This window comes from Molossus molossus, unplaced genomic scaffold (genome assembly GCF_014108415.1).
Source record: "Molossus molossus isolate mMolMol1 unplaced genomic scaffold, mMolMol1.p scaffold_m16_p_9, whole genome shotgun sequence".
In the NCBI taxonomy this organism is placed as follows: Eukaryota; Metazoa; Chordata; class Mammalia; order Chiroptera; family Molossidae; genus Molossus; species Molossus molossus.
The window spans coordinates 97,762,322-97,788,927 of NW_023425403.1; the positions used below are offsets into that span (position 1 = coordinate 97,762,322).

Here is a 26,606-nt window from a genome sequence, read left to right on the forward strand (position 1 = left end):
TCCAGATCTTAGCTATTATAAATAGGGCTGATATGAACATGGGGGTACATATATTCTTTCTGATTGGTGTTTCAGGCTTCTTAGGGTATATTCCTAGAATGGTATCACTGGGTCAAATGGAAGTTCAATTTTTAATTTTTTGAGGTAACACCATATTGTTTTCCATAGTGGCTGCACCAGTCTGCATTTCCACCAGCAGTATACTAGAGTCCCCTTTTCTCCACACCCTCACCAACACTTGTTTGATGATTTGTTGATGGCGGCCATTCTGACAGGTGTGAGGTGATACCTCATTGTTGTTTTAATTTACATCTCTCTGATGATTAGTGATGTTGAGCATTTCTTCATATGTCTCTTGGCCATTTGTATGTCCTGTTTGGAGAGGGTCTGTTCAGCTCCTCTGCCCATTTTTAATTGTGTTCTTTGTCTTCCTTTTGTTGAGTTATATGAGTAGTCTATATATTTTGGAAATTAACCCCTTATCTGATGTATCATTGGCAATGATGTTCTTCCATACAGTGGGTTGCCTTTCCATTTAAATGTTTTTTTGCTGTGCAGAAGCTTTTGAGTTTGATGTGTCCCCATGTTTCTCCTTTTTTCTGTTGCCTTACGTGATGTATCAGTGAAAATTGTGCTGCCTATGAGGTCCGAAATTTTGTTGCCTACATTTTCTTCTAGAATTTTTATGGATTCATGGGTCACATGTAAGTCTTTTATCCATTTTGAGTTTATTTTTGTGTATGGTGTAAGTTGATGTTTTCGTTTCATTTTTTTGCATGAAGCTGTCCAATTTTCCCAACATCATTTATTAAAGAGGCTGTCTTTACTCCATTGTATGTTCTTGCCTCCTTTGTGAAATATTAATTGAGCATAATGTCTTGGGTCCATTTCTGGGTTCTCTGTTCTGTCCCACTGGTTTATAAGCCTGTTCTTGTGCCAGTACCAGGCTGTTTCAATTACAGTCACTTTGTACTATAACCTGATATCTGGTATTGTGATCCCACGTACTTTGTCCTTCTTTTTCAAGATTGCTAAGGCTATTCGGGATCTTTTTTAGTTCCATATGAACTTTTGAAGTATTTCTTCTTGTACTGTGAAATATGTTGTTGGTATTTTGATGGGGATTGCATAGAATCTATAGATTGCTTTGGGTAATATGGACATTTTAATGATGTTAATTCTTCCAATTCATGCAGAAGGAATGTGCTCCCATATTTTTGTATCTTCCTCTGTTTCTTTTTTCAATGTTCTGTAGTTTTCTGCAAATAGGACCTTTACTTTTTTGGTTAAGTTTATTCCTAGGTATCTTAATTTTTTGCCACGATGGTAAATGGGATTGTTGTTTCAGTTTCTCTTTCTGTGAGTTTATTATTGGTGTATAAGAATGCTGTCGATTTCTTGACGTTAATTTTGTATCCTGCTACTTTGCTAAATGCATTTATTAAGTCCAGTAGATTTTTGATGGAGTCTTTAAGGTTTTCTATGTATAATATCATATCATCTGCAAATAATGACAGTTTCACTTCCTCCTTTCCAATTTGGATCCCTTTTATTTTTTCCTCATTTCCGATTGCTGTGGCTGACTTCCAGTACTGTGTTAAATAAGAGTGGTGAAAGTGGGCATCCCTGTCTTATTCCTGTTCTTAAGGGAAATGGTTTTAGTTTCTGCTCGTCGAGTAAGATGTTGGCTGTAGGTCTTTCATACATAGCCTTTATTATGTCAAGATATGATCACTCTATTCCCACATTGCTGAGTGTTTTTATCAGAAATGGATGCTGGATTTTGTCAAATGCTTTTTGAGCATCTATTTATATGATCATGTGGTTTTTCCTCTTCATTTTATTTATGTGGTGTATCACATTTATTGATTTGCAAATATTGTACCAGACTTGCATCCCTGGGATGAATCCCACGTGGTCATGGTGAATAATTTTTTTGATGTATTGCTGGATTCGATTTGCTAGTATTTTGTTCAGGATTTTGGCATCTATGTTCATCAGGGGTATTGGCCTGTAGTTTTCTTTCTTTGTAGTGTTTTTTTTCTGGTTTTGGAATTAGAATTATGTTGGCCTCATAGAACGACTTTGGAAGTCTTCCTTCTTGAAGTTTTTGAAATAGTTTGAGGAGAATGGGTGTTAGTTCTTTTTTCAATGTTCGGTAAAACTCCCCCGTGAAGCCATCCGGGCCTGGGTTTTTGTTTGCCAGGAGAGTCTTGATTACATCTTCAATTTCCTTAGTTGTTATTGGTCTGTTCAAATTTTCTATCCCTTCCCAGTCCAGTTTTGGGAGACTGTGTGTTTCTATAAAGTTGTCTATTTCGCTTAGATTGTCGAATTTGTTACCATATAATTATTCATAGTAGTTGTTAAAGATCTTTTTTATTTCTGTGGTGTCAGTTGTTACTTCCCCTCTTTCATTTCTGATTTTGTGTATTTGGGTTCTCTCTCTCTGTTTCTTGGTGAGTCTAGCTTAGGGTCCATCAATCTTGTGTATTTTTTGGAAAAAGCAGCTCTTTGTTTCTTGATCCTTTCAATTTTTTTTTGATCTTTATTTCATTTATTTCTGCTCTGATCTTTACTATTTCCTTCCTTCTGCTTGCTCTGGTGTTTTTTTGTTTTTGTTTGCTTGCTTTCTAATTCTTGAAGTTGTGAGGTTAGATAGAGTATTAGAAATTTTTCTTGTTTCTTGAGGTAGGCCTGTAGTGCTATGAACGTCCCTCTCAGAACTCCTTTTGCTGCGTCCCATAGTTTTTGTGTTGTTGTGTGTTCATTTTTATTGGTTTATAGGAAGTTTTTTTTAATTTCTTCCTTGATCTCCTCGGTAACCCATTCATTGTTTAATAACATGCTATTTAGCCTCCATGTGTTCCAATGTCTTTGCATGTTCTTCTGGCAGTTGATTTCTAGTTTCATGCCATTGTGATCTGAGAAGATGCTTGATACGATTTCAGTCTTCTTGAACTTGTAGGCATTTAGTTTATGTCCTATCATGTAGTCTATCTTTGAGAATGTCCCATGTGTACTTGAGAAGAATGTGAATTCTCTAGTTTTGGGGTGTAATTCTCTGTAGATATCTATTAAGTCCATTTAGTCTAGTGCTTCATTTAGAGTCTCTGTTTCCTTGCTAATTTTTTGTCTAGAGGATCTATTCAGTGATGTCAGTGGGGTGTTGAAATCCCCTGCTATGATTGTATTTCTGTTGATTTCTCCTTTGAAGTTCTCCAGAAGATTTTTAATATATTTGGTGCTCCTATATTAGGTCCATATATGTTTATCAAGATTATATCTTCCTGTTGAATAGAGTCTTTCAATATTATATAGTTGCCTTCTTTGTCTCTTGTTATGGCGTTCATTTTGAAATCTATTTGATCAGATAGGAGTATTGCTACCCCAGCTTGTTTTTTCCTTTCCATTTGCTTGGAAGATTTTTTTTCCATCCCTTCACTTTCAACCTATATGAGTCTTTTGTTGTGAGGTGGGTCTCTTGTAAACAACATATAGATGAGTCATGCTTTGTTATACAATCAGCTACTCTGTGTCTTTTTATTGGAGCATTCAGTCCATTTACATTTAAGGTGATTATTGATATGTACTTTTTTATTGCCATTTTTGTTTAGTGTGGTTATAATTTTCTTACTATTTCTTCTACTAATTATAGCAGTCTTTTTAACATTTCTTGCAGTGCTTGTTTGCTGCTAATGTATTCCCTTAGCCTTTTTTTTTCTTCTTTTTTTTTTGCCTGGAAAGCTCTTTATTTGACCTTCTATTTTGAATGATAGCCTGGCTGGGTAGAGTAATCTTGGATTTAGATCCTTGTTTTTCATGACCTTGATTACTTCATGCCATTCTCTTCTGGTGTGGTGTGTGTCTGTTGAGCAGTCCGATGAGAGCCTTATGGGGTTTCCTTTGTCAGTAACCTATTACTTATCTCTTGCTGCTTTTAGGATTCTCTGTCTTTAATATTTGGCATTTTAATTACTATGTGTCTTGGTGTGGGCCTGTTTGGGTTCTTCTTACTTGGGATTTTCTGTGCTACTTGAACTTGAATGCCTTTTTCCTTCACCAAATTAGGAAATTTTTCCGTCACTATTTCTTCAAATATATTCTGTAACCCTTGCCCATTTTTTTCCTCTTTGGGGACTCCTATGATGCGAATGCTATTACGTTTTTAGTTGTCCCACAATTCTCTTAAGCTGCCTTCCTGTTTTTTAATTGTTTTTTTTTCCTTTTGGTTTCCTGATTTGTTGATCTTTTTTCTACCCTGTCTTTTAATTCACTGGTTCGGTCCTCAGCTTCCTGAAGTCTGCTTTTTATACCTTCCAATGTGTTTCTTATTTCTGCTATGTAATTCTTAATTTCTTCTTGGTGGTTTTTAATTTTCCAACTGGTTGACTTTTAACATTTCTATGTCTTTACTCATGGTGTTGATGTCCTTACTCATGCTGTTGAGCTTCCTCAACATCATGGTTCTGAATTTTAGCTTTGTTAACTTGCATAACTGCTCCTCATTTATGTCATCTTCGGTAGAGGTCTCTTGTTCTTTCATTCTGTTTTGTTTGTTTGTTTTACCATTTTGGCTATCACAGTGGGCTTTGGAGCCTGCCAAATTTTTCCTGTGGGTGTTGGTGTTCTGCTCTTTGTGGCTCCCTCTCCTGGGTTTGAATGAGTGAGGGAGGACTCACGTTAAACTGCACTGTCAAGTCTTACTTTCCTGGTTAGAATTGCTAGCCCAGGAATTGTTCAGTTATCCTCTAACTTTTTGCCTGGAGGCTATCAGTAGCGGTTACTTGAAGAGCCTTGGGTACTCAGTTGAATGATAAACTCCCTCAAGTGCTCAGTGTAAGGGGATTTCCTGAGCGTGGGTCAGATGCTGGTTGTTAACGAGCCCCCATTTCAATGGCCCACCTGGGTGGGGTTGAATCTCTGAGGGGGGGCCACCACCTTTTCCTAGAGCCCTGGGAAGGTGTAAGATGGCCTTTTCGTCCTGTGTGGTTGCAACTCAGTAAAAGCTCTGAGCACCGTCCAAATCCTGAGTGTCCCCACACAGTTCCAGTCCACTTCGCCCTCCCTCTGCTGGAGCCCAAGGTGAGTGGCTATGACTATATTAGCGTCTTTCCGGCTGTGGGCTGTGGAGCCGCTTAGGAGTTTAACCTGAGGGCACTGCTCACAGCTAATGCTGCTGCTGTCCGTTGGCTTCCAACCCCCATCTGTCGCCTCCGCATTCCTACCAGGATCGATTCAGTGTCCCTGGTTATATGGTCCTCACAAGCTGCTTTTCTGTTGCTTTTTCCTGACAATTTGTCTTTATTTTAGTTGTAATTCAAGTTTGGTCCTGGGAGATGGTCTTTGTAGCTTCCATTCACTCCACCAACATTTTGGGTCTGTTCAACAAATTTTTAAATAATGATAAAAATAAATTACGTGTATGACTTCCATTTGGTTTCTGTTGGGTAGGAGTGTTTTAATGAATAGAAGTTTTGGTTCTTTGTTCATTTTTTTGCCTTATAGTAATTAAGTCCCCTAAAATCTTTGATAAATGATACTTTTAAAATTTCCTCTTCTGTTTTAGCGTTCTCTATATTTATATAGCATCACTCTATTAATTTGCAATGTAAACTGGACTTTTTCCTCAATTAGTTGCTCTCACCAGAAGATTTAGTGAATGCATGCAAGATGCTGGAAGCCCTGAAATTACCTCTCAGGTAAGAGAACCTCTGCTGCAAGTTTGCCAAGTATAGCCCCTGCTCTGCAAAAATTAGACAGGAAAGCCCTTCCAGGTCTGCCATCCTGTGGGGTGAGCTAACATTTTGCCCCTCTTCAAATTAGTTGTTAACAGAATTCACTTGGCACCACAAGCACCTCTGCCATTCTGGCTTCCATCCTGTGCATGGCCTGGTTGGTGTAATAGTCCAACTCTTGCTGTTTTGGGGCAGTGAGACAAGAATGTGGGCTCCTCTCGTGAGGTCAGGGTTACTAGCCCCTCTTCCCTTAGACATTTTGTGTTTGTTTCTGAAGACTTACAAGTACAGATGTTTAACTGTGAATTACATTTTCCTTATCCTCAGGTTTAAAAAAAACTAGCCAGTCAGAGATGTACTACATTGTGCATAATATTGTAATAACTATGTATAGTGCCGGGTTGGTGCTAGAATTGTCAAGTAATGACTTCACAAATTATATAATTGTCTAATCACTCACTGTATTGAACACCTGAGACGAAAATAAAATAATATTGAATGTCATCTGTGATTGAAAAAGTGTAATTGAAAAATAAGTAGCCAGACACATGTATAGAAATATGTGTTTTTTTAGTATTTAGATTATAGTTTATTCATGAGCTTTATAGTTATGCCATAGTTGCTTGTGATTAGTTAAGTTTTAAATGATGTTTTGTGTTAATATTGCCTTCATACCTGGGCATAAAAGAAGGTAAAAAATATTTGTGCCTCCTCAGTGGTTGAAGATCCTAGATATTCACAGCTTTTTTTCTCCCATCTGCGGATTTTAGGCTCCGAGTTTTTGACAGTGGCGTCATGGTCATTGAGCTCCAGTCCCACAAGGAAGAGGAAATGGTGGCCTCAGCCTTGGAGACAGTATGTGAACCCAGTTTCCTCCGGTCGTTAGGGCTTGCCCTGAGGACCCGAGTGCCTAGCAGCTTGAGAAACAGGATTTCCTTTTGGACTTAAGTTTACTATAAAGTAATGTTTGTTGGCCCAGTTAAAAATGGTTTATCATTAACAATGAATAAATCAAAGTTATTCTTGGAAAGCTTTTTGAAACGTACTAACACTCAAAACATCTTATAGAAAGGAGAGTTGGGATTAATGAAGTGCTTTCTTTTTGTTTTATGCTCAGTCTTGAGAACAGGTTTTGTTTTTTTGTAATCCTCACCCGAGGATACTTTTTCCATTTTTTTGTTCAGATAGAGTGGGGGGGGGGGAGAGAAAGAAACATTGACGTGAAAGGGACACATCGAGTGGCTGCCTCCCGCATGACCCATCCAGGGCCAGGAATAAATTGCAACCGAGGTACGTGCCCTTAGCGGGAACCGAACCTGGGTCTCTCTGGACTGCAGGCTGACGCTCTAACCACTGAGCAAACTGGCCAGGGCGAGAACAGGTTTTTAACTTAGTTAATCAGAAAGGTTTTCCCTGATAGAACTTTTACTTTCATTAACAGCTATATAAGTAGCATTACAAACATCAAAAGTTGTTTTATGAAAGAACTGTTTCAAAAAATATGAAAAGCAATGTAGCTTAGTTAATGCAGTTTAGTTTTTATGACCAAACTGATATTTACTTATTAGGGTACTTGAAATATTACTGCCTTCATAGCCTCTATGTTGAGCCTGTATAATTTGAATAACTTACATTTATTATACTTTTCATTTTAAACTAGATGAAAAAACCCAAGTCTAAAGATATTTTGACTACATATTTTAAACTAAACCTATACATAAATGTTCTTCACTGGATCATGTAATATGAATTCAATTAGAATTTGTTCTGTGTTCCTTTTCAGTATATCAGAGTGTTTTTTAGACTGTAGTGCAGTGCCTTTATTATAGGTGTTTTGTGATATTTTAGCCTTTATTTGGTCTGGGTTTTAGCTTTTGTACAATTAAACAGAAGAATACTTAGTTCTATAGTGAATTTTCTTTGGATTTTAGTAGATAATTCAGTAAACTATTTCCTGAGTATAACTAATAGACATTCTCTCTTGGATAGTACCTAGCGGTCTAAATTATGACATTTTATTCTGCTATGTGTTTCTGTTAGGTTTCAGAAAAGGGATCCCTAACATCAGAAGAGTTTGCCAAGCTGGTGGGAATGTCTGTCCTCCTGGCTAAAGAAAGGTAAGTAAGGTCTTGCTCTTCGTTACAACTTGTGTTTCTGAATGGACAGGTGATAGTGGTTTTCTCCCTTGATTTCTAGGTTGCTTCTTGCAGAGAAGATGGGCCATCTTTGCCGAGACGACTCAGTGGAAGGCTTGCGGTTTTACCCAAATTTATTTATGTCACAGAGCTAAAGGTTTTTTGTATTTGAAATTCCTCTTATCCATATACTTGCATTATGGAGAAGTTGTATGATATTGAGCTAAGAGTAAACTCTGATAAACTGAATTCACTGGAACGTTGCAGTATAATATAACACTCTTTTAATTTCTTCCTAATGTTATGGGGTAGGAAATTGATTTAGGACAAATGTAGGAACATACAGAAAAACGAATGCCAATGTGAATTTGAAATCATGCTACAGTTGATTCTGTCCTCATAGTTTAACTTGAAATATGGTGGATTTTAACTTGATCATCAAATCTAACCATTTTAAGAAAGGAATTTAGTTCATGGGGGAAGGAAAAGAGGAGTTGCATATTTAAACAAGTTAGGTCATTATTTTTGTGTGACTAAAAATTCACTGAATTATAAGTAAATGAAGTTTTATTCTGTGTCTAATGTGCCCATTCTGGGGGGTTTTCATGAAGCAAGCCCTATGTACAGTGTAGTTGAAGAACCTGGCAACATTGGAACAAAATATCAAACTGCGGAGTGCCATAGGAGGCTCCTTTTTTTTTTAATCCTCACCTGAGGATATTTTTCTATTGATTTTTTTTTTTTTAGATAGAGTGGGAAGGGGGGAGTAAGGGAGAGATAGAGAGAGAAAAACATCGATGTGAGAGAGACACATCAATGGGTTGCCTCTTCCATGACCCTGAGCGGGGTTGGGGATCAAACCTGCAACCGAGGTACACACCCTTGACCGGAAACTGAACTTGCAGCTCTTTGGCCTGTGGACCGGCGCTTTAACCTGAGCTAGGTTGGCAAGGACAACACAGGAGGCTCCTTCTAAGGGCTTTTCTTTAGAAGCAGTCATAACATGTCTTCAGCAGACCAAATAAAGCACCTTAAAAAAGGAGAGAGTTGTATTTGACTCACGTATATATTATCTGATTCGTTTTTTTTTAAGTAATGATTTCATGCCTGGCATTTAAAGAATGCAACTATGTCATTTTGTTTAAAAACTGCTGTGGTTCTTGAAACTGAATTAAAGAGCTGCATAGACATGCCCAGAGATATGATTACAAATTTGAGAAGTAGATGGCTCAGGAATTCCCTAGGATTGTGTGTGGGTGGAGGGGCTGGGAGAACCTTGAACTAGCTTAGGAACCTTGGTGCTCATTGACCTCAAAGCCAAGGATGGGAACATAGAAGTAGAAAAGTAGTATGTCTTTTTTTCCTTCCCTCAAGGAGTTTCACACTAAACTTTTAAAATATTTCTATCATATTCTAGCAATATTTTTTCTTTACCCCACATACGATAAGTTGTGTGGAGAAACTTTCCTGCTAAAAAGTATTACTGAGGTAACAAAAACTGGTGAATACTGAATTTAGATAGCTTGTGTGTTAAAGTGGACTCCCTGACTTCATATGTTCCTGCTATATAGCATACAGTATGCTGGAATTACCTCAAACTCAGGGACCCCATAGGCACAGAGGCCTTCTTTCTGAGGCTGAGTGATAAGTGGAAGGCAGTGATGATTTCTGGCCAGGCCTCCAGAGGGGATAGTATCTGTGTTGAGGGAACCACTGAGACCAGGAGGAGACAACACCCAGGTTCACACTCTGGGTGTCCCTAAGATGTTCTCACTGAGAGAGGTGAGTGCTACTGCCAGAGGTGCCTCAGGTGCTTTTTGGGAAAGTTGCAGGGATCCTCAGTTGCAGACCCTCTAAGTGCAGCGATTCAGTCCCCGATCCCTCCAGGAAAATTGGCTGTCACAGCTTTACATCCTCCGATGTCTCGGGAATGTTGTGCCTGAGGCATCCTGCCTTAGTCTTCATTTTCCAAACCTGTCACTGATTCTACATTGTGACCACAGATCCCCTAGTTCCCACATTGCTCAGCCTCAGGTTTGTTCTGGGGGGAATTTAGTGTCTGACTGCCCAACTCTTTCAGGCCACTGTGTAAGCTTCTTTGTATGTCATTCCTCTCTGGGCTGCACAACTAAGATTGTTGAGCTACTGGGATCTAGCTCTAATGGTGTGGATTCCTTACAGCAAACACCCATAATTCAGCACATGTATTTACATTAGTTTGGCAACACATTAACAAAAATGGAGCAATCTGAATTGTAATGAAATGAACTAAAGAGGCAGTAAAGAGACATATGAATATATTTTGCAAAAAATATTTATTATAAAACAAGTGATTGCTTTCATTGTTTTATTTTTAAATTGGGCATTCTTCACATTTTCCAGACCTCAGTATATCTATTTGTTGTGTGTTGTTTTGTTTTTTTGTCAAGTAAGGTGTTTATTTTGATCCTCTATTGATAGAGGTTATGTTTAAATACAACCAGTCAGGTCCTAAGTGCAAAAAAGTTCTGTCTTGGTGCTTATCATTGATATAATTATGTTTTTGCTTTCCTAACTTGGCTCTTAGGAGCATTAATCTCTTCGTAGCTTTATGGTAATGGAATATTTCTAGTCACATACTGTCCTAAAAGTTTTTTACATTGTAAAAGTGAAGAATGTTTTCAGGGTTCAGTGATGGGTATTAATATATATAAAGTTATTGCAAAATTTAAAAATGATTTTTCTTATCTTGGTGTCTTTTTAAATACTCTTTGAAAACTATATGAAAATGATAAACCTTTAATCAGAATAAGTTGGTATGTTACAATTTGTTTTTAGATTTATAATCAAGAGTTGATTATAACTATTTATGACTTCAAGCTCTTACTATTTTAGTTGTTTAAAAAAATGGCAAATGGCTCATGAACTTAAAAAAAAATTCTTGATGTGAATTCCACTGTTGATTGACTTTATGTATTGATATGAATGTACTATATTGTGTTCCCTGATACCAGATTGATATGACCAAATATGGATTCATCATGTCATTATTCTCATGCTGAACTACTTACAATGGTTCTCCTTTGTCCAACAATCTCAGAGTTTTCATTTTGGAGTAGTAGAGTCACATCTTGCAAGATGGTTAGATTTTAAAGACTGTGCCTAAGTATGAACTCGAACATGCTCAAAATGATCCTTGAAAATCTCTTAAATTGCCAACAAAGTTCTACATATAGTCTTACATTAGAATCCCTGTAGTGATACATGGGTATGAATATTTTATGAATATAGTAAGTACAATATATAATAAAAACTACATATCAACAGTAGACTTTTCTAGCACCAATAATTAAACTATTTAAATGTGTGTGTCTCTTTTTTTCCTGATAGGTATGATTAAATTTACATAAATTTATTGTTAATCCCATCCCTTATAATAGATTTAGAGTATAAGCTCCACAGGGGCAGAGATTTTTATCTGGTTTGCTCATAGACATAGCCTCAGAACCTACAACAGGGCCTGGCACACAGTAAACACTCAGTAAATATTTATTGAATGAATGAACTCTGATGTTTTTATCTATTAAAATTTGACTTCACTTTATCTCCCATTCAATTCAGTTAAAAAAAAAACCAACATTTTAATATATACCAACTTAGTGTGAGGCCACTGGTGGTGGTGGGGTGGGATGGGATACAAAAGTGAGTAAGATACAGCTCCTGCCCTTAAGAGGGTGGCCTACTTGGGGAAATGGACATGTGAGCAAACTTAATCAGAGATGGAATGAAGTGTGTGCCTTTTACAGCGGAAGAAAGGAGGGACTGTCATTTGCCCAAGGTTACGAAGACAGGGCTGGAATTCATCTGAGCTCTACCTGACTGCAAAGCCCAATCTTACTATTGAGCTTTTGCTTTCAAAGGTGAAAATGCCAGGGACTGTGGCGTGTAGTTGAAAAGGAATCCTAACTTGAGTTGAATGGATATTGGGCTAGGTAATTCTACTGGCAGTGATATTGAATGATGGCCTTAAAGCCTTTTTTGAAATTTTGGGTGGATTTCATTGGTATTACTAGAATTAGTTGTTTGACAAGATTATTACTTACCAAATATGGTACCTCTGACAACCTCTGATAATTCTGGTAATTGAATAATTGTGCTACCTTTTAAAAGACTAAGTGATGGATTCAGGAGCTGTGAATGCTGTTTTATAAGAGTTTTAAAAATTGAGGTAAAATTTACAAGTAGTGCAATACACAGATCTTAATTTGGATAAGTTTTGACAAATGCATAATTCATGTAACATACACTCTAACCGGTAGAATTTATCTGTCATCCCAAAAAGTTCCCTGGTTGCTCTCCAATCACCTTGCTCCCCAGAGGCCACTGCTAATGTTGTGATTTCTATTACCATATTAGTTTTGTGTGCTACATGGTATATTTTGTGTAAAAGAAATGCAAATGTAAACGGTGTTGTACATTGTAGTGTACTCAAAAATAACTACAAACTGTTAATTAAGCAAGGTGGAATTCTATCCTCTCATATTATTTTGAAAAGATCTGAACCTGCAGATTAGAGTTTTTAAAATGTTATTTACAAATATATTTTATTGATTTTTTTTTTAGAGAGAGGAAGGGAGAGGAAGATAGAAACATTGATTAGAGAGAAGCATTTATTGGCTTCTTCCTGCACGCCCCCTACTGGGGATGGAGAACGAAACCCAGGCATGTGCCCTGACCTGAATGGAACCTGCGACCTTTTGGTCCATGGGAGGAGCTCAACCACTGAGCCACATCAGCTGAACTAAAATGTTATTTTAAAATTAATTAAATAACCAATCCTGGCTCCTGAGAAAGAAAAACGATTATGCACCTTACCTGAACTGTTTTCTTTTGAAACTTCCATGACATGTGGGAAACGAAGTATGTCAGGGAAACCATGTTTACAACTCACCAGTTTTGTCACTTCAGTGGCTTACTTTGTGTTCCCCTCAGAAGAAAATGACCCAGAAGAGAAGTGATTAAATTTGAAATGTCAAGAGACTGCTGGCTCACCCTTAAAACCCGGGTCCTGCCTGCGGGCTAAGGGTGTGTTTGTGCATGCGTTGGGGGTGGGGTGGGTCTGCGCCCCCTCCCGCTAGCCCTGGCCGCTCCGTTAGCGTTTCCTGGGCTGTTTCCTGTCCCCAGAGGGCCAGCCGGGTGCAGGCAGGAAAGGATGCGCTGCCCAGGGCACGGGGGCGGGCCTTGTGGGCTCGCGCAGGGCCCCGCCCTCGGAGTGCTCCCCACCCGCGCAGTCGGGGCGGGTCCGGGTGGGGCTGTGGTTGGCGAGCGCAGGGTGCGGGCGCGCAGTCCGGGACGGTATGCTGGTGCGCCGCCTCGCAGGCCCTGAGGCTTCTCGCCGCAGCTTCTCTCGCCACCACGCTCGCCCGGGCCCCGGCCCGGGCCGCTGCTCCCGCCGGTGACGGGAGGTAAGTAGAGCCTCTGCGACCCGGCAGGCGCTCCTGTGCCGCAGGGGCTTCCCGGACTCGCGCCTCCACCCTCCCCGCAGCTGGAAAGCGCAGGTAGAAGGTGCCAGACCCTTGACGTACCCAGTCGCCGTCCCTCAGTACTTGGTGCTCAGCCTCCGCCCCACGGTGGCACGCTCTAAATCTCCGAGTCCGGACTTGAACCAGAACCAGGTTCTCCCGTGGCGCAGGTGTTGCCGAGGGACAGGCTGACCGTAGACCGGCAAGTCCGAGTAGTTGGGACCCTTGAAGAACAGCGTCTTAGGGTACGAGCGTTTCAGAACAAATTAGCTCTTTTTCCCAAAAGAAATCCTTTCTGGGATATAAGACTGAAATATAAACGTTTCAAAATAGTCCTCATTTTAAGAGCGCCTTCTCTGGCCACACAGGCAGGGCTAGATTTGCAAGCATGAACTTGCCTTGCGGGCCTTTGGAAAGCTGAGTATGGATGTAGGGGGTGCACAGCTTTCCGGACAAGCTGCATCCAATGGGTGGGACCCGGGCTGAACCGACGGGACTGAATATATAAATAAAGCCAGTTTACACGAGCTGCTCTGGAATCAGGGCTAGCCTCCTAATAAATACTATTATTACATGTATACACACGCGAGCGTGTAAAGGTTTACCAGAAGGGATAAAATCACTTTGCTTCTTTTTCTTTTCCCCTTTATTTTTTAATAAGGTCCCCTGGCCTTTAGTGTAATTCATTCTTTTTCTCCAACTACAAAGACACTAAGGGTTTATCGTAGCTGGTTTCACCAAAAACATGGAATCCTCTTGCTGTGATACCATTAGACAATGAAAATATTCACAACTTTGTCTACTCTAATCGATACATTCAGAATTTGTAGAATTTGTGAAAGCTATATAGAAGTATTTAAAAATATGTATAAAAATACCTAAGTTCTAATTTTCTCAGAATGATTTTCAAGTCAATTATTGTAAGTAGCAAGTACTGTATTGGGAACAACATGCTGAGATAAATTAAGCAAGCAAAGGAACCAAAAAAAAAAAAGCATGCTGTCATCATCTTTTTTTTTTTTTTTAATGTAGTACTTTTTACCCAGCAATTCATTTTATTTTGGGATGATCTGTTCAAGTCTTGAAATTAGTGGTTGAGCTAGTAAAAATTCAGCATTTCTTTTAAAAAGTCTGTATTATGATTTCAGGTAGGATGGTTTATTTTATATGTATATTCACTTCTAAATATAGATTATTAAACTATTCTAGGTTTTTCTGGTCATTTTCTTAAGGAGGAAAATGTGTTATAATTACAAAATCAGTTGTAAGTAGGAGTTCCTTTTAAAAATAGTTATAACAGGGAAGCAAGCAATTTGGGAAAAGCCATTTCAACTTTTGGGAACTGGGGATGCTCCTTTCTTCTGACTTTGGTTACTGAGTGTTGCTGGCTTGCTGAGGAGATACATGATGCTCCTCTGCTGTCTTTGGCCAAGTTTCACAGCCCAAGTTTACACGAGCTGCTCTGGAATCAGAAAAAGGATTTTTTTGTTCAAAAAAAGGATTTAGGTCAAATCTGTGCCTAATTCCAGCAAACTTGAATTTTCTTTTCTTTCTTTTTTTGTTGGGGAGGGAAGGGAGTCCTAATCATCTGCATAATTACACTTTAAATCTCTGCTTTCCGTTGAGGAAGTGCAATACGTATTTCCTTTGTTCAACCAACTCCCACTAAAGGAAAGCTAATAGAGACACATCAGTTTTCTCTCCATTGAATTTTTTATTATTTCAGTCATTCCCTTTAATTCCATTATTTTCTCTTTAATTTGAATAGACAGCATATTTATATTGGGAATATAAACATTAAGTTAATGTGTATTTGGCTATGTTTAGTAGCCCACTTTTACTAGATCCTAGTGTGAAAAAAAAAACGAAGTCACTTAAATGCCCTGTATTCTATTTTTTTTTTTTTTAAAAAACAAGCAAACTCATGCAGTTTTTATTTATTTATTTATTTTATTTATTTTTTTATCCTCACCCGAAAACATTTTTCAATTTTTTGTTCAGACAGAGTGGGAGGGGGAGAGAGAGAGAGAAACATTAACGTGAAAGGGACACATCAAGTGGCTGCCACCCGCATGACCCAACCAGGGCTGGGGACAAACTGCAACCGAGGTACGTGCCCTTAGCCGGAACCGAACCTGGGTCTCTCTGGACCGCAGGCCGATGCTCTAACTGCTGAGCCAAACCGGACAGGCCCTGTATTTTATTCTATAGTCTAACAGTTTTTTATATCAAAGTGAGTGCCTCCTCCCACAAATCATTCTGAAGCACAGGCCAGCAAGGTCTTTCCTGCTCTTCTAGGTGGTCTGGGAAGATTACTGAATGAAATCATCCGTCTCCTGATGCATATCAGCAGCAACAAGTATTAGAAGTCTGACAGATAATGATAATTGTTATCTCTCTGTTTTCTCCTTAGAGTGTCCAAAACAAGGGAAGTCAGGGCCACATGGAGTTCACATTTAATTGCAATTCTCTGGCTATCTTTTATAAAGGTTTGATAGTTTTGGTATAGTTCCTAGGCATTAAGAAATGAAGCAATTAATTGTGCAAGAAAGACAGTATGCCCATCTGTAGAAACAAAGCAGGACTTTCTACACAGCACAATGCAAATTGAAAGTTTGGCAAAAATTTAGTAAATTTACTAAAGTTGAGTAAATCAGTGTGAATTACTAAGCAGATAAATATGTGAAGATATATTATCAAGATTAGCTATTAGTTTTAATGAAGTTAAGCAAATAACAATTTTTTACTCAAGGATGTGCTGCAAAGATGTTCTGCAAGGATAATTTTGGTGTTGGGCATCCTGAATGTTCTTAATAGGTAGACTAGGATGGAACAAAAGGGAAGTGTGTAGTTACACATCATTTCCCCAGTGAAAATTAGTGTCCTTTCTATTTTCTTTTCAGTGTCACCTAGGAAGTTTGACTTCTTAGAATGGTTTTTGTCATATTAAGATTACTATTTTGAGAATCTCATCACTTTTCTGAGGTTCTAATTTCAGGTGTTTATTAAAGAAAAAAAAATTCACCATTTAGATGTGAGAAAGGACATGAGGAGACCAAAGACCTGGGATTTTGCTGATCAGAATGAAACCAATGTTGAAAGACTTTTCAAATCTATTGTTGGTGGTGCTCTGTGACTGTGGTGAGTATTGTGAGTGTACTTAACGTGGTAGGAATCAATGGAGAAACATAACTGTGAAGGTTATAAATACATTGATGTTGATGACCCTGCATGAGGCAGGGCAGGGTTTACAGTGCAGTCCGTTTTAGACTGTGATCCTTGCAACCCTGGGTTCTCTTAAGGCTCTGCATTCTTGAGTCAAATTTCACTTTAAATATATTTTTAAGTCTTTAAAAAGATAATAAAAAACAACTCACTTTCAATTTAACAAATTGGAGACAAACCTGTTACACACACATGAAAAGTTTTATACATTGGGGTTTGACATAAGATTTCACTTGACTGGAGTGTTTTGCAGCTAGAATATCTTTGGAACCAATTTGAATTTCAGTCCTTTCCAGTTGTATGCCTTAGATAAAAGTTTTAATCCTTTTCAACCTTAACAATAATATTAACTTCACAGGGTTGTTGTGATGGTAAAATAAAGTCAAGAATTTGAAACACCTTGAATGGCCTGAGCATACAGTAGGTGTGTAATGTTAGTTTTCTTCATTCAGTGGTTTCAATGAAATACTGAGTTCATTTCTCAGATACACAACTACTGAACCCATAGATTTAATAATATGCTAGTTTTGATGATTTTCAAATATTTCATAAACATCTAAGCAGTTGATGGTATGAGAGTGGAAGTTGTTTTCCTTTTGATGAAAAAATTATGATCCAAGGGAAGGAGAACCCTGGTTCATACAATATTGGTGGCACAGCCAGTTAAATGGGCTTGGAGGGTGTACTGGTCATTTTGTCCAGCAAATCTCCTTCCTCAGTCATTTCTTTTTTAAAAAGTTTATTTAAACAAGTTTGTATGGAAATCCATTCTGGGATTTATTACTTTTAAAGTCATTTATCCCTACTTAAAACAGATTGCTCTGCATGTAACAGCCTTATACAAAAAATCATAAAAGTGCCCTGGCTTCATAGTGATCAATAAAGACATCAAAGTCTTCCATTTAAATAAAGTCTGCAAGGATGTTGTCATTGTTTTTAAAAATATTTATTGATTGATTTTGGAGAGAGAGACACACTTATGTATGCATTCATTGGCTGATTCTTATATGTGCCCTGACCAGGAATCAAACTTGCATCCTTGGCGTATTGGGATGATGCTCTAACCAACTGAGCTACCCAGCCTTGGCCATGGATGTTTGTCATTGTCGAGCACAAAATATCTTACTGGGAAATAAAAAATTGAATGAGCATAAAATAGAGCACAGAGCATGGAAATTGAATGCACAGGCTACTAATGGAAGAGGAGGTATTTTCATAGATCTGGGTTTTTATTTCCCCCTCTCCATTTGATGTTGATCAAATATACCATTACCAATTAGGTTTATTTTTTTAAGCAACATGTTTATATTGAGATATCAGTTTTTTTAAAGACAATAAAGGAATGGGGAGAGGGAATGAAAGAATAGAGAAAACTATACCATAGGAGTCAGGATGGTATACAATCAAATTGTAGTTTTCTAAATGAAATTGTATTCTTGTATGCAAAAGCAAGAGCTGTAGAGTAAAGCAGTCAGCTCTCTCTTTAGTACACTGTTCTGGAACCCACTGTATCTTTTTTCTTCATTTTCAACTGGGCATGTATGTCTTTCATTGATTGGCTGCCATCAAATCAGAATTCGATCTGCCTCACTGACAATCCCTATCATTGACAACAGGCTTTCATTAGGTAACTAAGTGGTGTATGTATGCCTCTTAATCTTAATCCAGCAAGCACTGGAGTCTGTTTAGCCACCTGTTCACAAAATGGTACCAGTTCAGCTATGAACCAGCACACAAGCTGCACCAGAATCAGCCACCTTTTCAACCTTAACTTTGAATTGTCTCCATCGGAAAGAAAATATTCCTCAACTTCTATTTTGACTAAATAAATTAAAAAACAACAACAACAAAAAAAAACTTTATCCAATCAAGGTTTTCAAGCAAGTGGTGACCAAGCATTCAGGACTATCCAAGTTTTATATCTCTTATTTCACCTCATCTTCAATAAGAAATGGAAGAAGTGCAGAGTTAATTAAAAGAAAGTCCCCAGCCCTGGCCGGTTTGGCTCAGCAGTTAGAGCATCGGGCTGCGGACCAAGGAGTCCCAGGTTCGATTCCAGCCACGGGCATGCACCTTGGTTGCAGTTTGTCCCTGGGTGCAGGTGGCAACCAATTGATGTTTCTCTCTCACACTGATGTTTCTCTCCCCCCCCGCCCCCGTCCCACTCTGTCTGAAGATAAATGCAAAAAAACCAAAACAACCCAAATTTCTATGTGCTAATATATTCATGTGCTGATTCTAATAATCATTGATTGGATACATGTAAGGGTAGATTTAAAGACTGCCAGTCCAAACAACACATTGAGGCCCTTTGGACCTATATATGATAGAGCATGTACGTATGGTATACATATGAGGTATACATAGTAGGATAAATGAATTCATACTTACACATGTTGCTTTTCAAACCATAAGGGCACTGCAGTCCCCTAAACCTAGAATTGTTTCTTACCCTAGCCACAGGCCAGCCGATTGTTGCATTGCCAAATTCTGTCTCCTTTGATAAGTATTTGGATGGGGTTCAAAACAAAAACAAAGGTTCTCTGTGTTTGTGTTTTTTCCAGTCTTTACTTCAGCTGTTCTGATGGGTCTCTTTTCTGTTGCTGTAATGTCATTAAAATTGCCAAGAACAAGCCTAGCTATTTCATAAAGTTTCACTCTTTCTTTGGATGACCCATGGAGAACAGTGTCAACATTTCTTATTTGTCTAAAAATTTCTGCCTCATATAAACCAAGGGCACTGGTTTCTTTTTTTCTTTTTTTATCCTTACTCGAGAACATTTTTCCATTTTTTGTTCAGATAGAATAGGAGGGAGAGAGAGGAACAGAGAGAGAGAGAAACATCGATGTGAAAGGGACACACTGAGTGACTGCCACCCGCACGACCAACCAGGGCCAGGGACAGACTGCAACCAAGGTACGTGCCCTTAGCAGGAACTGAATCTGGGTTTCTCTGGACTGCAGGCTGACGCTCTAACCGCTGAACCAAACCAGCCAGGGCAGCACTGGTTTCTTTATGGTGAAAATGTCCAACAAAATACTTGTCTTGAATATCTGAAAATAATAATTTTGGCCCTGGTCGTTTTTGCTCAGTGGTTAGAGCGTTGTTCCACACACCGAAGGGTTGTGGGTTTGATTCCCTGTCAATGGCACATAACCTGTGTTTCAGGAGACAACCAATCAATGTGTCTTTCTCACATTGATTTTCTTTTTCTCTCTACCTTCCTCTCTCTCATCTGCTCTCTCTAAAAATCAGTGGAAAAAGTATACCTTGGGTGAGGATTAACAAAAAAAAGTTTTGAAGTATATTTAGGGTCTTACATTTTGAATAATATAGAGCAGTTTATATTATATCATTTAAACCAAGCTTTCTCTGGCCTGGCTGGTGTGGCTCGGTTGGTTGAATATTATCCCGTGCACTGATAGGTCACCAGTTCAATTCCTGGTCAGGGCACATGCCCAGGTTACCAGTTCAGTCCCCGGCCGGGGTGCATATGTGAGGCAACTGATCAAAGTTTCTCTCACTCACTCTCCCTTTCTATCCACAATCAATAAAAACATATTTAAAAAAAATAAACCAAGCTTTCTGTCACCTCACTGTAAATTCATTTCCCCAAATTATCTGAACACCAGAATATAATTAAAATGAGAAAAGTGAGGTATTAGATTTTCATCTTGAGAATTGTAAATTGTTACTCTTGCTTTATAGAATTTCATTGCAGACATATTACATTATTGAATGTTATGAATTCAGAGTATCACTATCTTAATCATAATCATTAAAGATGCCGCTAAAGAGACAAAGCCACTTTAAAGTGGAAACAGTGCCCTGTTCCCAGAATGAGCACTCACATCATTTTCTATCATCCTTGGCTCACTTCAGACTTCCCTTGTGTTTATATGATTTTTTTCTTTGCTGTGTCCAATAGTGCTGCTCAAGTGTACCTTTGTAAACCCCATTCTGACTGTTTCATTTCAGTTCTTGGAGAAGCCGAATATCTCCTCTTAGGAGAGCCAGGACATGTAGCACTAAGCAACACCACAGTGTCTGTGGATTTTCAGTATTTTGATGGCGCTAATGGGACACTGAGGAATGTATCTGTGCTGTTGCTGGAGGCTAACACCAATCAGACTGTGACCACCAAATACCTCCTGACCAACCAGTCCCAGGGGACACTTGAGTTTGAATGCTTCTACTTCAAGGAGGCTGGTGACTACTGGTTCATGATGACTCAGGGCATGACAGACAGCAGCACTTCAGAGAAAAGTGCCTTTTTGAAGGTGGAATGGCCTGACTTTCATGTTGATCTGAATAGGACATCCAAGGCAGCAGAAGGCACCTTCCAGGTGGGCCTTTTCACCAGTCAACCACTATGCCTATTCCCTGTGGACAAGCCTGACATCTTGGTGGATGTCATCTTCACCAACAGTCTTCCCGAGGCAGGAACAAGTCAGGGACAACCACTAGAGATAAGAACCAGCAAGAAGACAGAACTCTCTCAAGGTCAGTGGATTGAGTTTGGCTGTGCACCTGTGGGGCCAGAAGCCTATGTCACTGTGGTGCTGAAGCTCGTTGGCCAAGACTCAGTCATTACCTCTGTAGGACCCATTGACCTGGCCCAGAAATTTGGATACAAACTGGTGATGGTGCCAGAACTCACATGTGCGTCTGGGGTGGAGGTGATGGTGCTACCCCCTCCATGCATCTTCGTCCAAGGAGTGATTGCCGTCTTCAAGGAGGCTCCCAGACGTCCTGGGGAAAGGACCATGCGGCTGGCTGAAAACAGCTTGCCTTTGGGACAGAGGAGAACAGTGTTTAACTGCACTTTGTTCGACATGGGAAGGAATAAATACTGCTTTGACTTTGGCATTTCAAGCAGAAGCCAGTTTTCCACAAAGGAGAAAGAGTGCATGATAATTCAGAGAAATATAGGTTGGTATTGAGATTTAAATTTTTAAAAATCAAATTGATCCCTTTATGCAGTCAAAATTATTATTTTGAATTTGGGTGAGCTTAATTTTCTATGAACTATATTATCATTTTTATGGATCACATGTCATAGTGGCACTAATAAACATTAGCTGTTATTACATCATATGGCAAGTCCACGGCAGGTGTGATCAGAATTCAAATCTAAATTCCAAGCTGTATTTAGTAACTTGCTGGCTTGCTCCAGCTGAGCATGTCTTTTTCCTCTTAAGTCCTTCATTATAAGAATGAAGCTGCTTTCATGAAATTTCAAAGCAAGATTTCTAAAAACTTCAAGTTCTGAATTCTTTGCATAATGCCCTACCTAATCACAAAGAATTGGGGTTATTACAATTCCATCCATGCCCCATGCCTGTCTTTACATATCTTTCTCTTTTCCTGGGTGCAAGCCTGGTCTTGGCAAAGGTTAACCTGACGGAGGTTGGTTTGCTTACATGTTGCTTCTGTCTTCATCTCCACTTAGCTGCATGCCCCTTGACAGCCCAAACCTCCAGCATCTTTGTAACTACAAGTGTTTATTGATCCAGATTCACCCACTTTCTCTCCTTAGAAGTCCCTTTCCTTTGACTGTCTGCCCACTCACTGGCCATTTCCCTGCTTGCATTTACATCTCTGAAGCTCAGATTATGTGGCCCATCCCATCAATCACTCTCCTGCCCACACCCCAAACTCTGCTTTGTTGTACTTCTAATGTACTTGCCAGGCCATGGCCAAGGTCTGTGCAGATCCAGCCAACTGCTGGCCACCCACTGCAGCAAAGCTTCATGAGAAGATAGCACCCAGTCCAGTATGGGGGAGGGTCACGCCTCCACCGTCAGCCGGGCCCATGGTTGTACCCAGCGAGGCGCCCTGGCTGACTCTGCTTCTGTTTTCCACAACTGCTCTTTTCACCTCCTCTGCTTGCTTCCCTCAAACCTCACCTCTGCCCTTGGTTACCTCTCAGAGATGAATTTACCTCCTACCACACCGAGCAGCTGGAAGCCATAAGGTATGAGCTCCCTCACCCCCCACCAAAACCTCTTTGAGTCCATAGGTATCAGTCCCATCCTCTTCACCTTCTGCTGTCACTGGGGAATATGCGTCATTCCTCCCGTGCAAAGCCAGCCCTCCCCTCCACTGTGGAGCCCCGCCTCTGCCCATTTCAGGAACCTTCTGTCAATCATTATCCTCTCTGTCCCTTCTTTACCAGCTTATTCCCATCAACTTTGAAACTCTCTTATCTAAAAACAAAACAAAATCATTCCTCACCACCTGGTTCTTTCTCAGAAATTACCCTCTTAACTCTTCTTCCTTCTATAGCCCAGGTTCTTGAAAAAGTCATTTATACTTTGGGGTTCATTTCCTCACCTCACATTAACTTTTGAACTCACTCCAAACTCACACCTCCTCCCCTGAAAATGCTCTCATTATAGCAGCCAGTGGATGACTTCCAGGTCCCCAAATCCCTGGATGTTTTTCAGTCTGTATCTTCATTGACTTCAAGTCAGTGATGTCACACTTGCTGTTTGCCTCCTGCCTGCCAGCTGTCTCATGGTCTCCGTGGCCTGCCAGTTCCACCTCGTCTTATCTCCTACGTGTCAGACGTCTGCATCTTGTCTGCTTTTCTTAGTCTTTATGTGTGCTGGGTGGTTACTATCCTGATGCTGGTGACTCCAGGTTGTCATCTCTCCCCTACATTCAAGTGTCTGAATAGCTGTCACCCCTCAGAAGTCCCTGAGGCACCTCAAAAGTGACATACCTGGAATTGGACTCACCCTACCCCTCAACCCTGCTCCTCAACAGGACTCTACCACCCAATCATTGTTCAAAACAAAAACCCAGGAGTCTTCCTCTTCTTCACCTTCTTCCTATAAATAATTTACTGTGTCCTGTGATGTTCTCTCCTCAAAGAACTTCTGAATGTCGGTATCACTCTAGTCTCCCCAGTTTCAGTGACACCAGTTGGTTGAAGCAGTACCTGCAGGAGCTAAATGCTCCTGGAGACCCCAGATTTTCCTTCCCTTCACTCCTGCAACAGACTCCTGACTGTCCTCCTCCCACCGCATTCGCAGTGCAGCCAGAGGGGTTGTTTACAGTTCCGGCCAGCTGAGGCTGTTCCCCTGCTTAAAGCCTCTCAGGCACCAGGCTTGACAGGAGGATGAGAACCCACAAGGTGCTCCATGGCCCGACTCCCCACCCTGTGGTCACTTGGCTGGAGCCTGGAACAGCCTTGCCCCACCTTAACCTGGTTAACATTAACCCATCCCTCAAGTCTTCACTTGGGTTACTCTTTCTCAACCCAGACTAGTTAAATTGCCTTGCTGTAAGCTGGCACGCTGTCCTTAGTTAATCTCTCGACATCATTTCTGTTATTGCTTGTTCAAGGTCTTTCTTCCCTGATGCCCTTACCCCTTCTTTACCTCACCCCCAGATTGGGGACTCTCATTTGGTGGCAAAAGTCAACCTGTGCTGCCACAAAGCTATTTACAGTCTTTATTTGGCTCACTTAATATGCCTACCACATTAAGGGGTGCTTAATACGTGTTTATTAAACTGAATATTGAACTCAGATGTGGCTAGTCTCATGTTAGTTGAAAAATAATTACGTTAAACTCATTAAAAATCGTTCAAGATGTGCTTGCCTTTTCAGAAGTTACTTGTTAAGAGAAAAAAAATTCTAATTTAATTTAATGGAAACAAACCAAGGGGAGTAAAGATATTTGGGCCATTTGATGAAAGGCACTGGAAATCTACCTTGGTTCTCCCAGCTTTTGGACTTTCCCCAGATTCTTCCAATCATTGTCTAACAACTGGGTTTTCCTCCACAGCCGTGGGGGGAAGACACTAGAAAGGGGCAGAGCTGGGACTGGTTCTCTGTACGTCCAGGCTGAGGATGGCCAGGGGCTCCCTGGGGGCTGCAGCAACCAGACACAACTGGAAGCAGTACCTGCAGGGGCTAAATGCTCCTGGAGACCCCAGATTTTCTGTGTGGCTGCCCAGCGGTGGCTTTGACTCAGACTGATTGTGAAATTTATGCTAGTGATAGGAACCTCAGTGCCTTTCCATGTTTTTAGTATAAAAATATATATATGATTGAATCACATTTTCTTCTTTTAATTTTCCATTTAAATAATTGTCAGCTCTCATCAGTAAAGACTGTCTTTTTTGACTAATGGCTTAATTCAGGGACCCCACTGAACTTACTGTGACTTATGTGAGCCACCAACTCTACTGAATTTCTTATTAGTTGTTTTTGAAAATGGAATAAGAATGTGTACGGTAGGTTTGTCTTAGGACCTTAAGATACTCTGTAAATGACAATTTACAGCAAATATATAATAGATGTTGTCAAAAATGATTATTTATGATCTTCATTTATCCTACTTAGTGAGGAAATTTACATTTTCCTCTGCAGATATGTTAATGTGTTGGTTATAGGATGCTGCCTGAGATCCTGCTAGGGGAGTGTTGGTGATATATAGCACAGGCACTGTAATAACTTACAGAAATCTGAATTGAGAAATTCTAAATTCTGAACACATCTGCCCCAAGGGTTTCAGCCAGGGAGTATGGACCCTGTATCTTAAGGCAAAAAATGTATTTAGGGCAAAGTTGCAATTAATGATCAAGGGTATAAATTCATATTCACAGTTTTTTTTCGGGGGGGGGGCAAATAAAAATAATGTATAATTAACACAGTTTTCTTGATAATTTAAAATTTTTGGCTGTCTTCTTGTGTCACTGATTACATGGTCTTGTTTTTCCTTCATAATGACTGAACAAGAGTTGTTTTTTTTTTTGTTTTTTTTTTTTACCAAGAAAGGAATAGTTACCTCTGTCATTTTGTTTTAATTTTCAGGTGCTTGCAATAATAGTATTATTTTTACTTCTTTGCCAGAATGTTTTTAAACCACTTTGTCCACTTTGTGAGTTTACCTAAAATTAGAAAATATTAAAAAGTTCATAGGAGCAGACCACTGGTTGCTTTAATACTTCACAATTCTCTGAAAGTGAACCAGTAAACCCTTCAACTAGTGGAACTCCTCTTCCTCCAGGATTCCTTTAGGGTATCTGACATACTGTTTGTGACCATCTGACACAATACAGCTCACACTGATACAGTGATTGCTTTGCTCAGGCACTGTTCTAAATGCTTTATGAATATTAACCCATTTAATTCACATAACAACCCTATGAGTTAGGTTTATTGTATTGTCAATTTTATAGGTGAAGAAATGGAGGCACAGAAAGGTTAAGTAACTTGCCTAATGTTAGTGGTGGCTAAGGGGCTTAACCACTTTAATAATATAAAGCTCTTAAGTTGAAAACAATTTCTGATATTTTTCTCCTTACTGGTTCATCTTGTGCTGTTCACACCACTCTTAAAGACACGTAACTCACTTTGGAGTCCACTGGCCCAGGCATAAGCACAATTCATCCCATATGAGTGAGCCTGTGTGAAAGGTCTGTGCATGGACTGTCTGAACTGCCTATCCTGGTGCCTTTGCTCCTACTGCTACTTTTAGCTACTTATCTATAAGCATTCTTTGTTTAGTTACCTTAGTCTCTTGAGCAAAATGTTTCACAGATATGAATATTTCATAGGTTGTATTACTTCAGATAGTCTTGGAGGTGGAAACAAATCTCCCATTCCCCATTCCAGACAAATTTTGCTTATTTAGAATTAATATTTTCTATAGTGGCCAGAAAGGCATTTGTCCTGGCCAAACAGGTTTGTTATGTAGTGTGAGCATATGTATGCACAAAAAAACAAAACAAAACAAAACAAAACCTTTTATTCATGAAGTAAGACTTTTGGAATATTGGTCATCTTGCTTTTCATTTCTAATACATGAACTGCAGTTATCTAATGAGTTCCCATTTTACCAAATATTTTCCTCAAAGTTATTAGCAGAAATGTTCAGGGAACAGGTAGAGTTACTTAAAGCATTTTTAAAAAGTTGCCTGATTAAATTTTTCCATTGCTTTATTTGAGTAAATTTAGTGTAGAAATAAAAACACATAAAACTTAGCTTAA

The 26,606-nt window shown here is 39.4% G+C and overlaps 2 protein-coding genes across 3 annotated transcripts in view; both read left to right on the forward strand.

Annotated features, from left to right (window-relative positions):
• The window catches only part of VPS36 (vacuolar protein sorting 36 homolog), a 37,889-nt gene extending 29,471 nt beyond the window's left edge, over window positions 1-8,418 (forward strand). Inside the window, exons 10-13 of the mRNA XM_036249976.1 lie at window positions 5,638-5,702; window positions 6,509-6,593; window positions 7,779-7,855; window positions 7,935-8,418. Of these exons, the coding sequence (XP_036105869.1) occupies window positions 5,638-5,702; window positions 6,509-6,593; window positions 7,779-7,855; window positions 7,935-8,028 (321 nt within the window). The 3' untranslated portion in view covers window positions 8,029-8,418. The remainder of the gene's footprint in view (window positions 1-5,637; window positions 5,703-6,508; window positions 6,594-7,778; window positions 7,856-7,934) is intronic.
• A 4,818-nt stretch (window positions 8,419-13,236) lies between these two features.
• THSD1 (thrombospondin type 1 domain containing 1) overlaps window positions 13,237-26,606 on the forward strand; it is a 35,704-nt gene continuing 22,334 nt past the window's right edge. The window contains exons 1-3 of one of the 2 annotated variants that reach the window (XM_036249975.1): window positions 13,237-13,317; window positions 16,386-16,515; window positions 20,579-21,532. In XM_036249975.1, the coding sequence (XP_036105868.1) occupies window positions 16,458-16,515; window positions 20,579-21,532 (1,012 nt within the window). In that variant the 5' untranslated portion in view covers window positions 13,237-13,317; window positions 16,386-16,457. The remainder of the gene's footprint in view (window positions 13,318-16,385; window positions 16,516-20,578; window positions 21,533-26,606) is intronic. The other variant, XM_036249974.1, reaches the window with a different exon arrangement.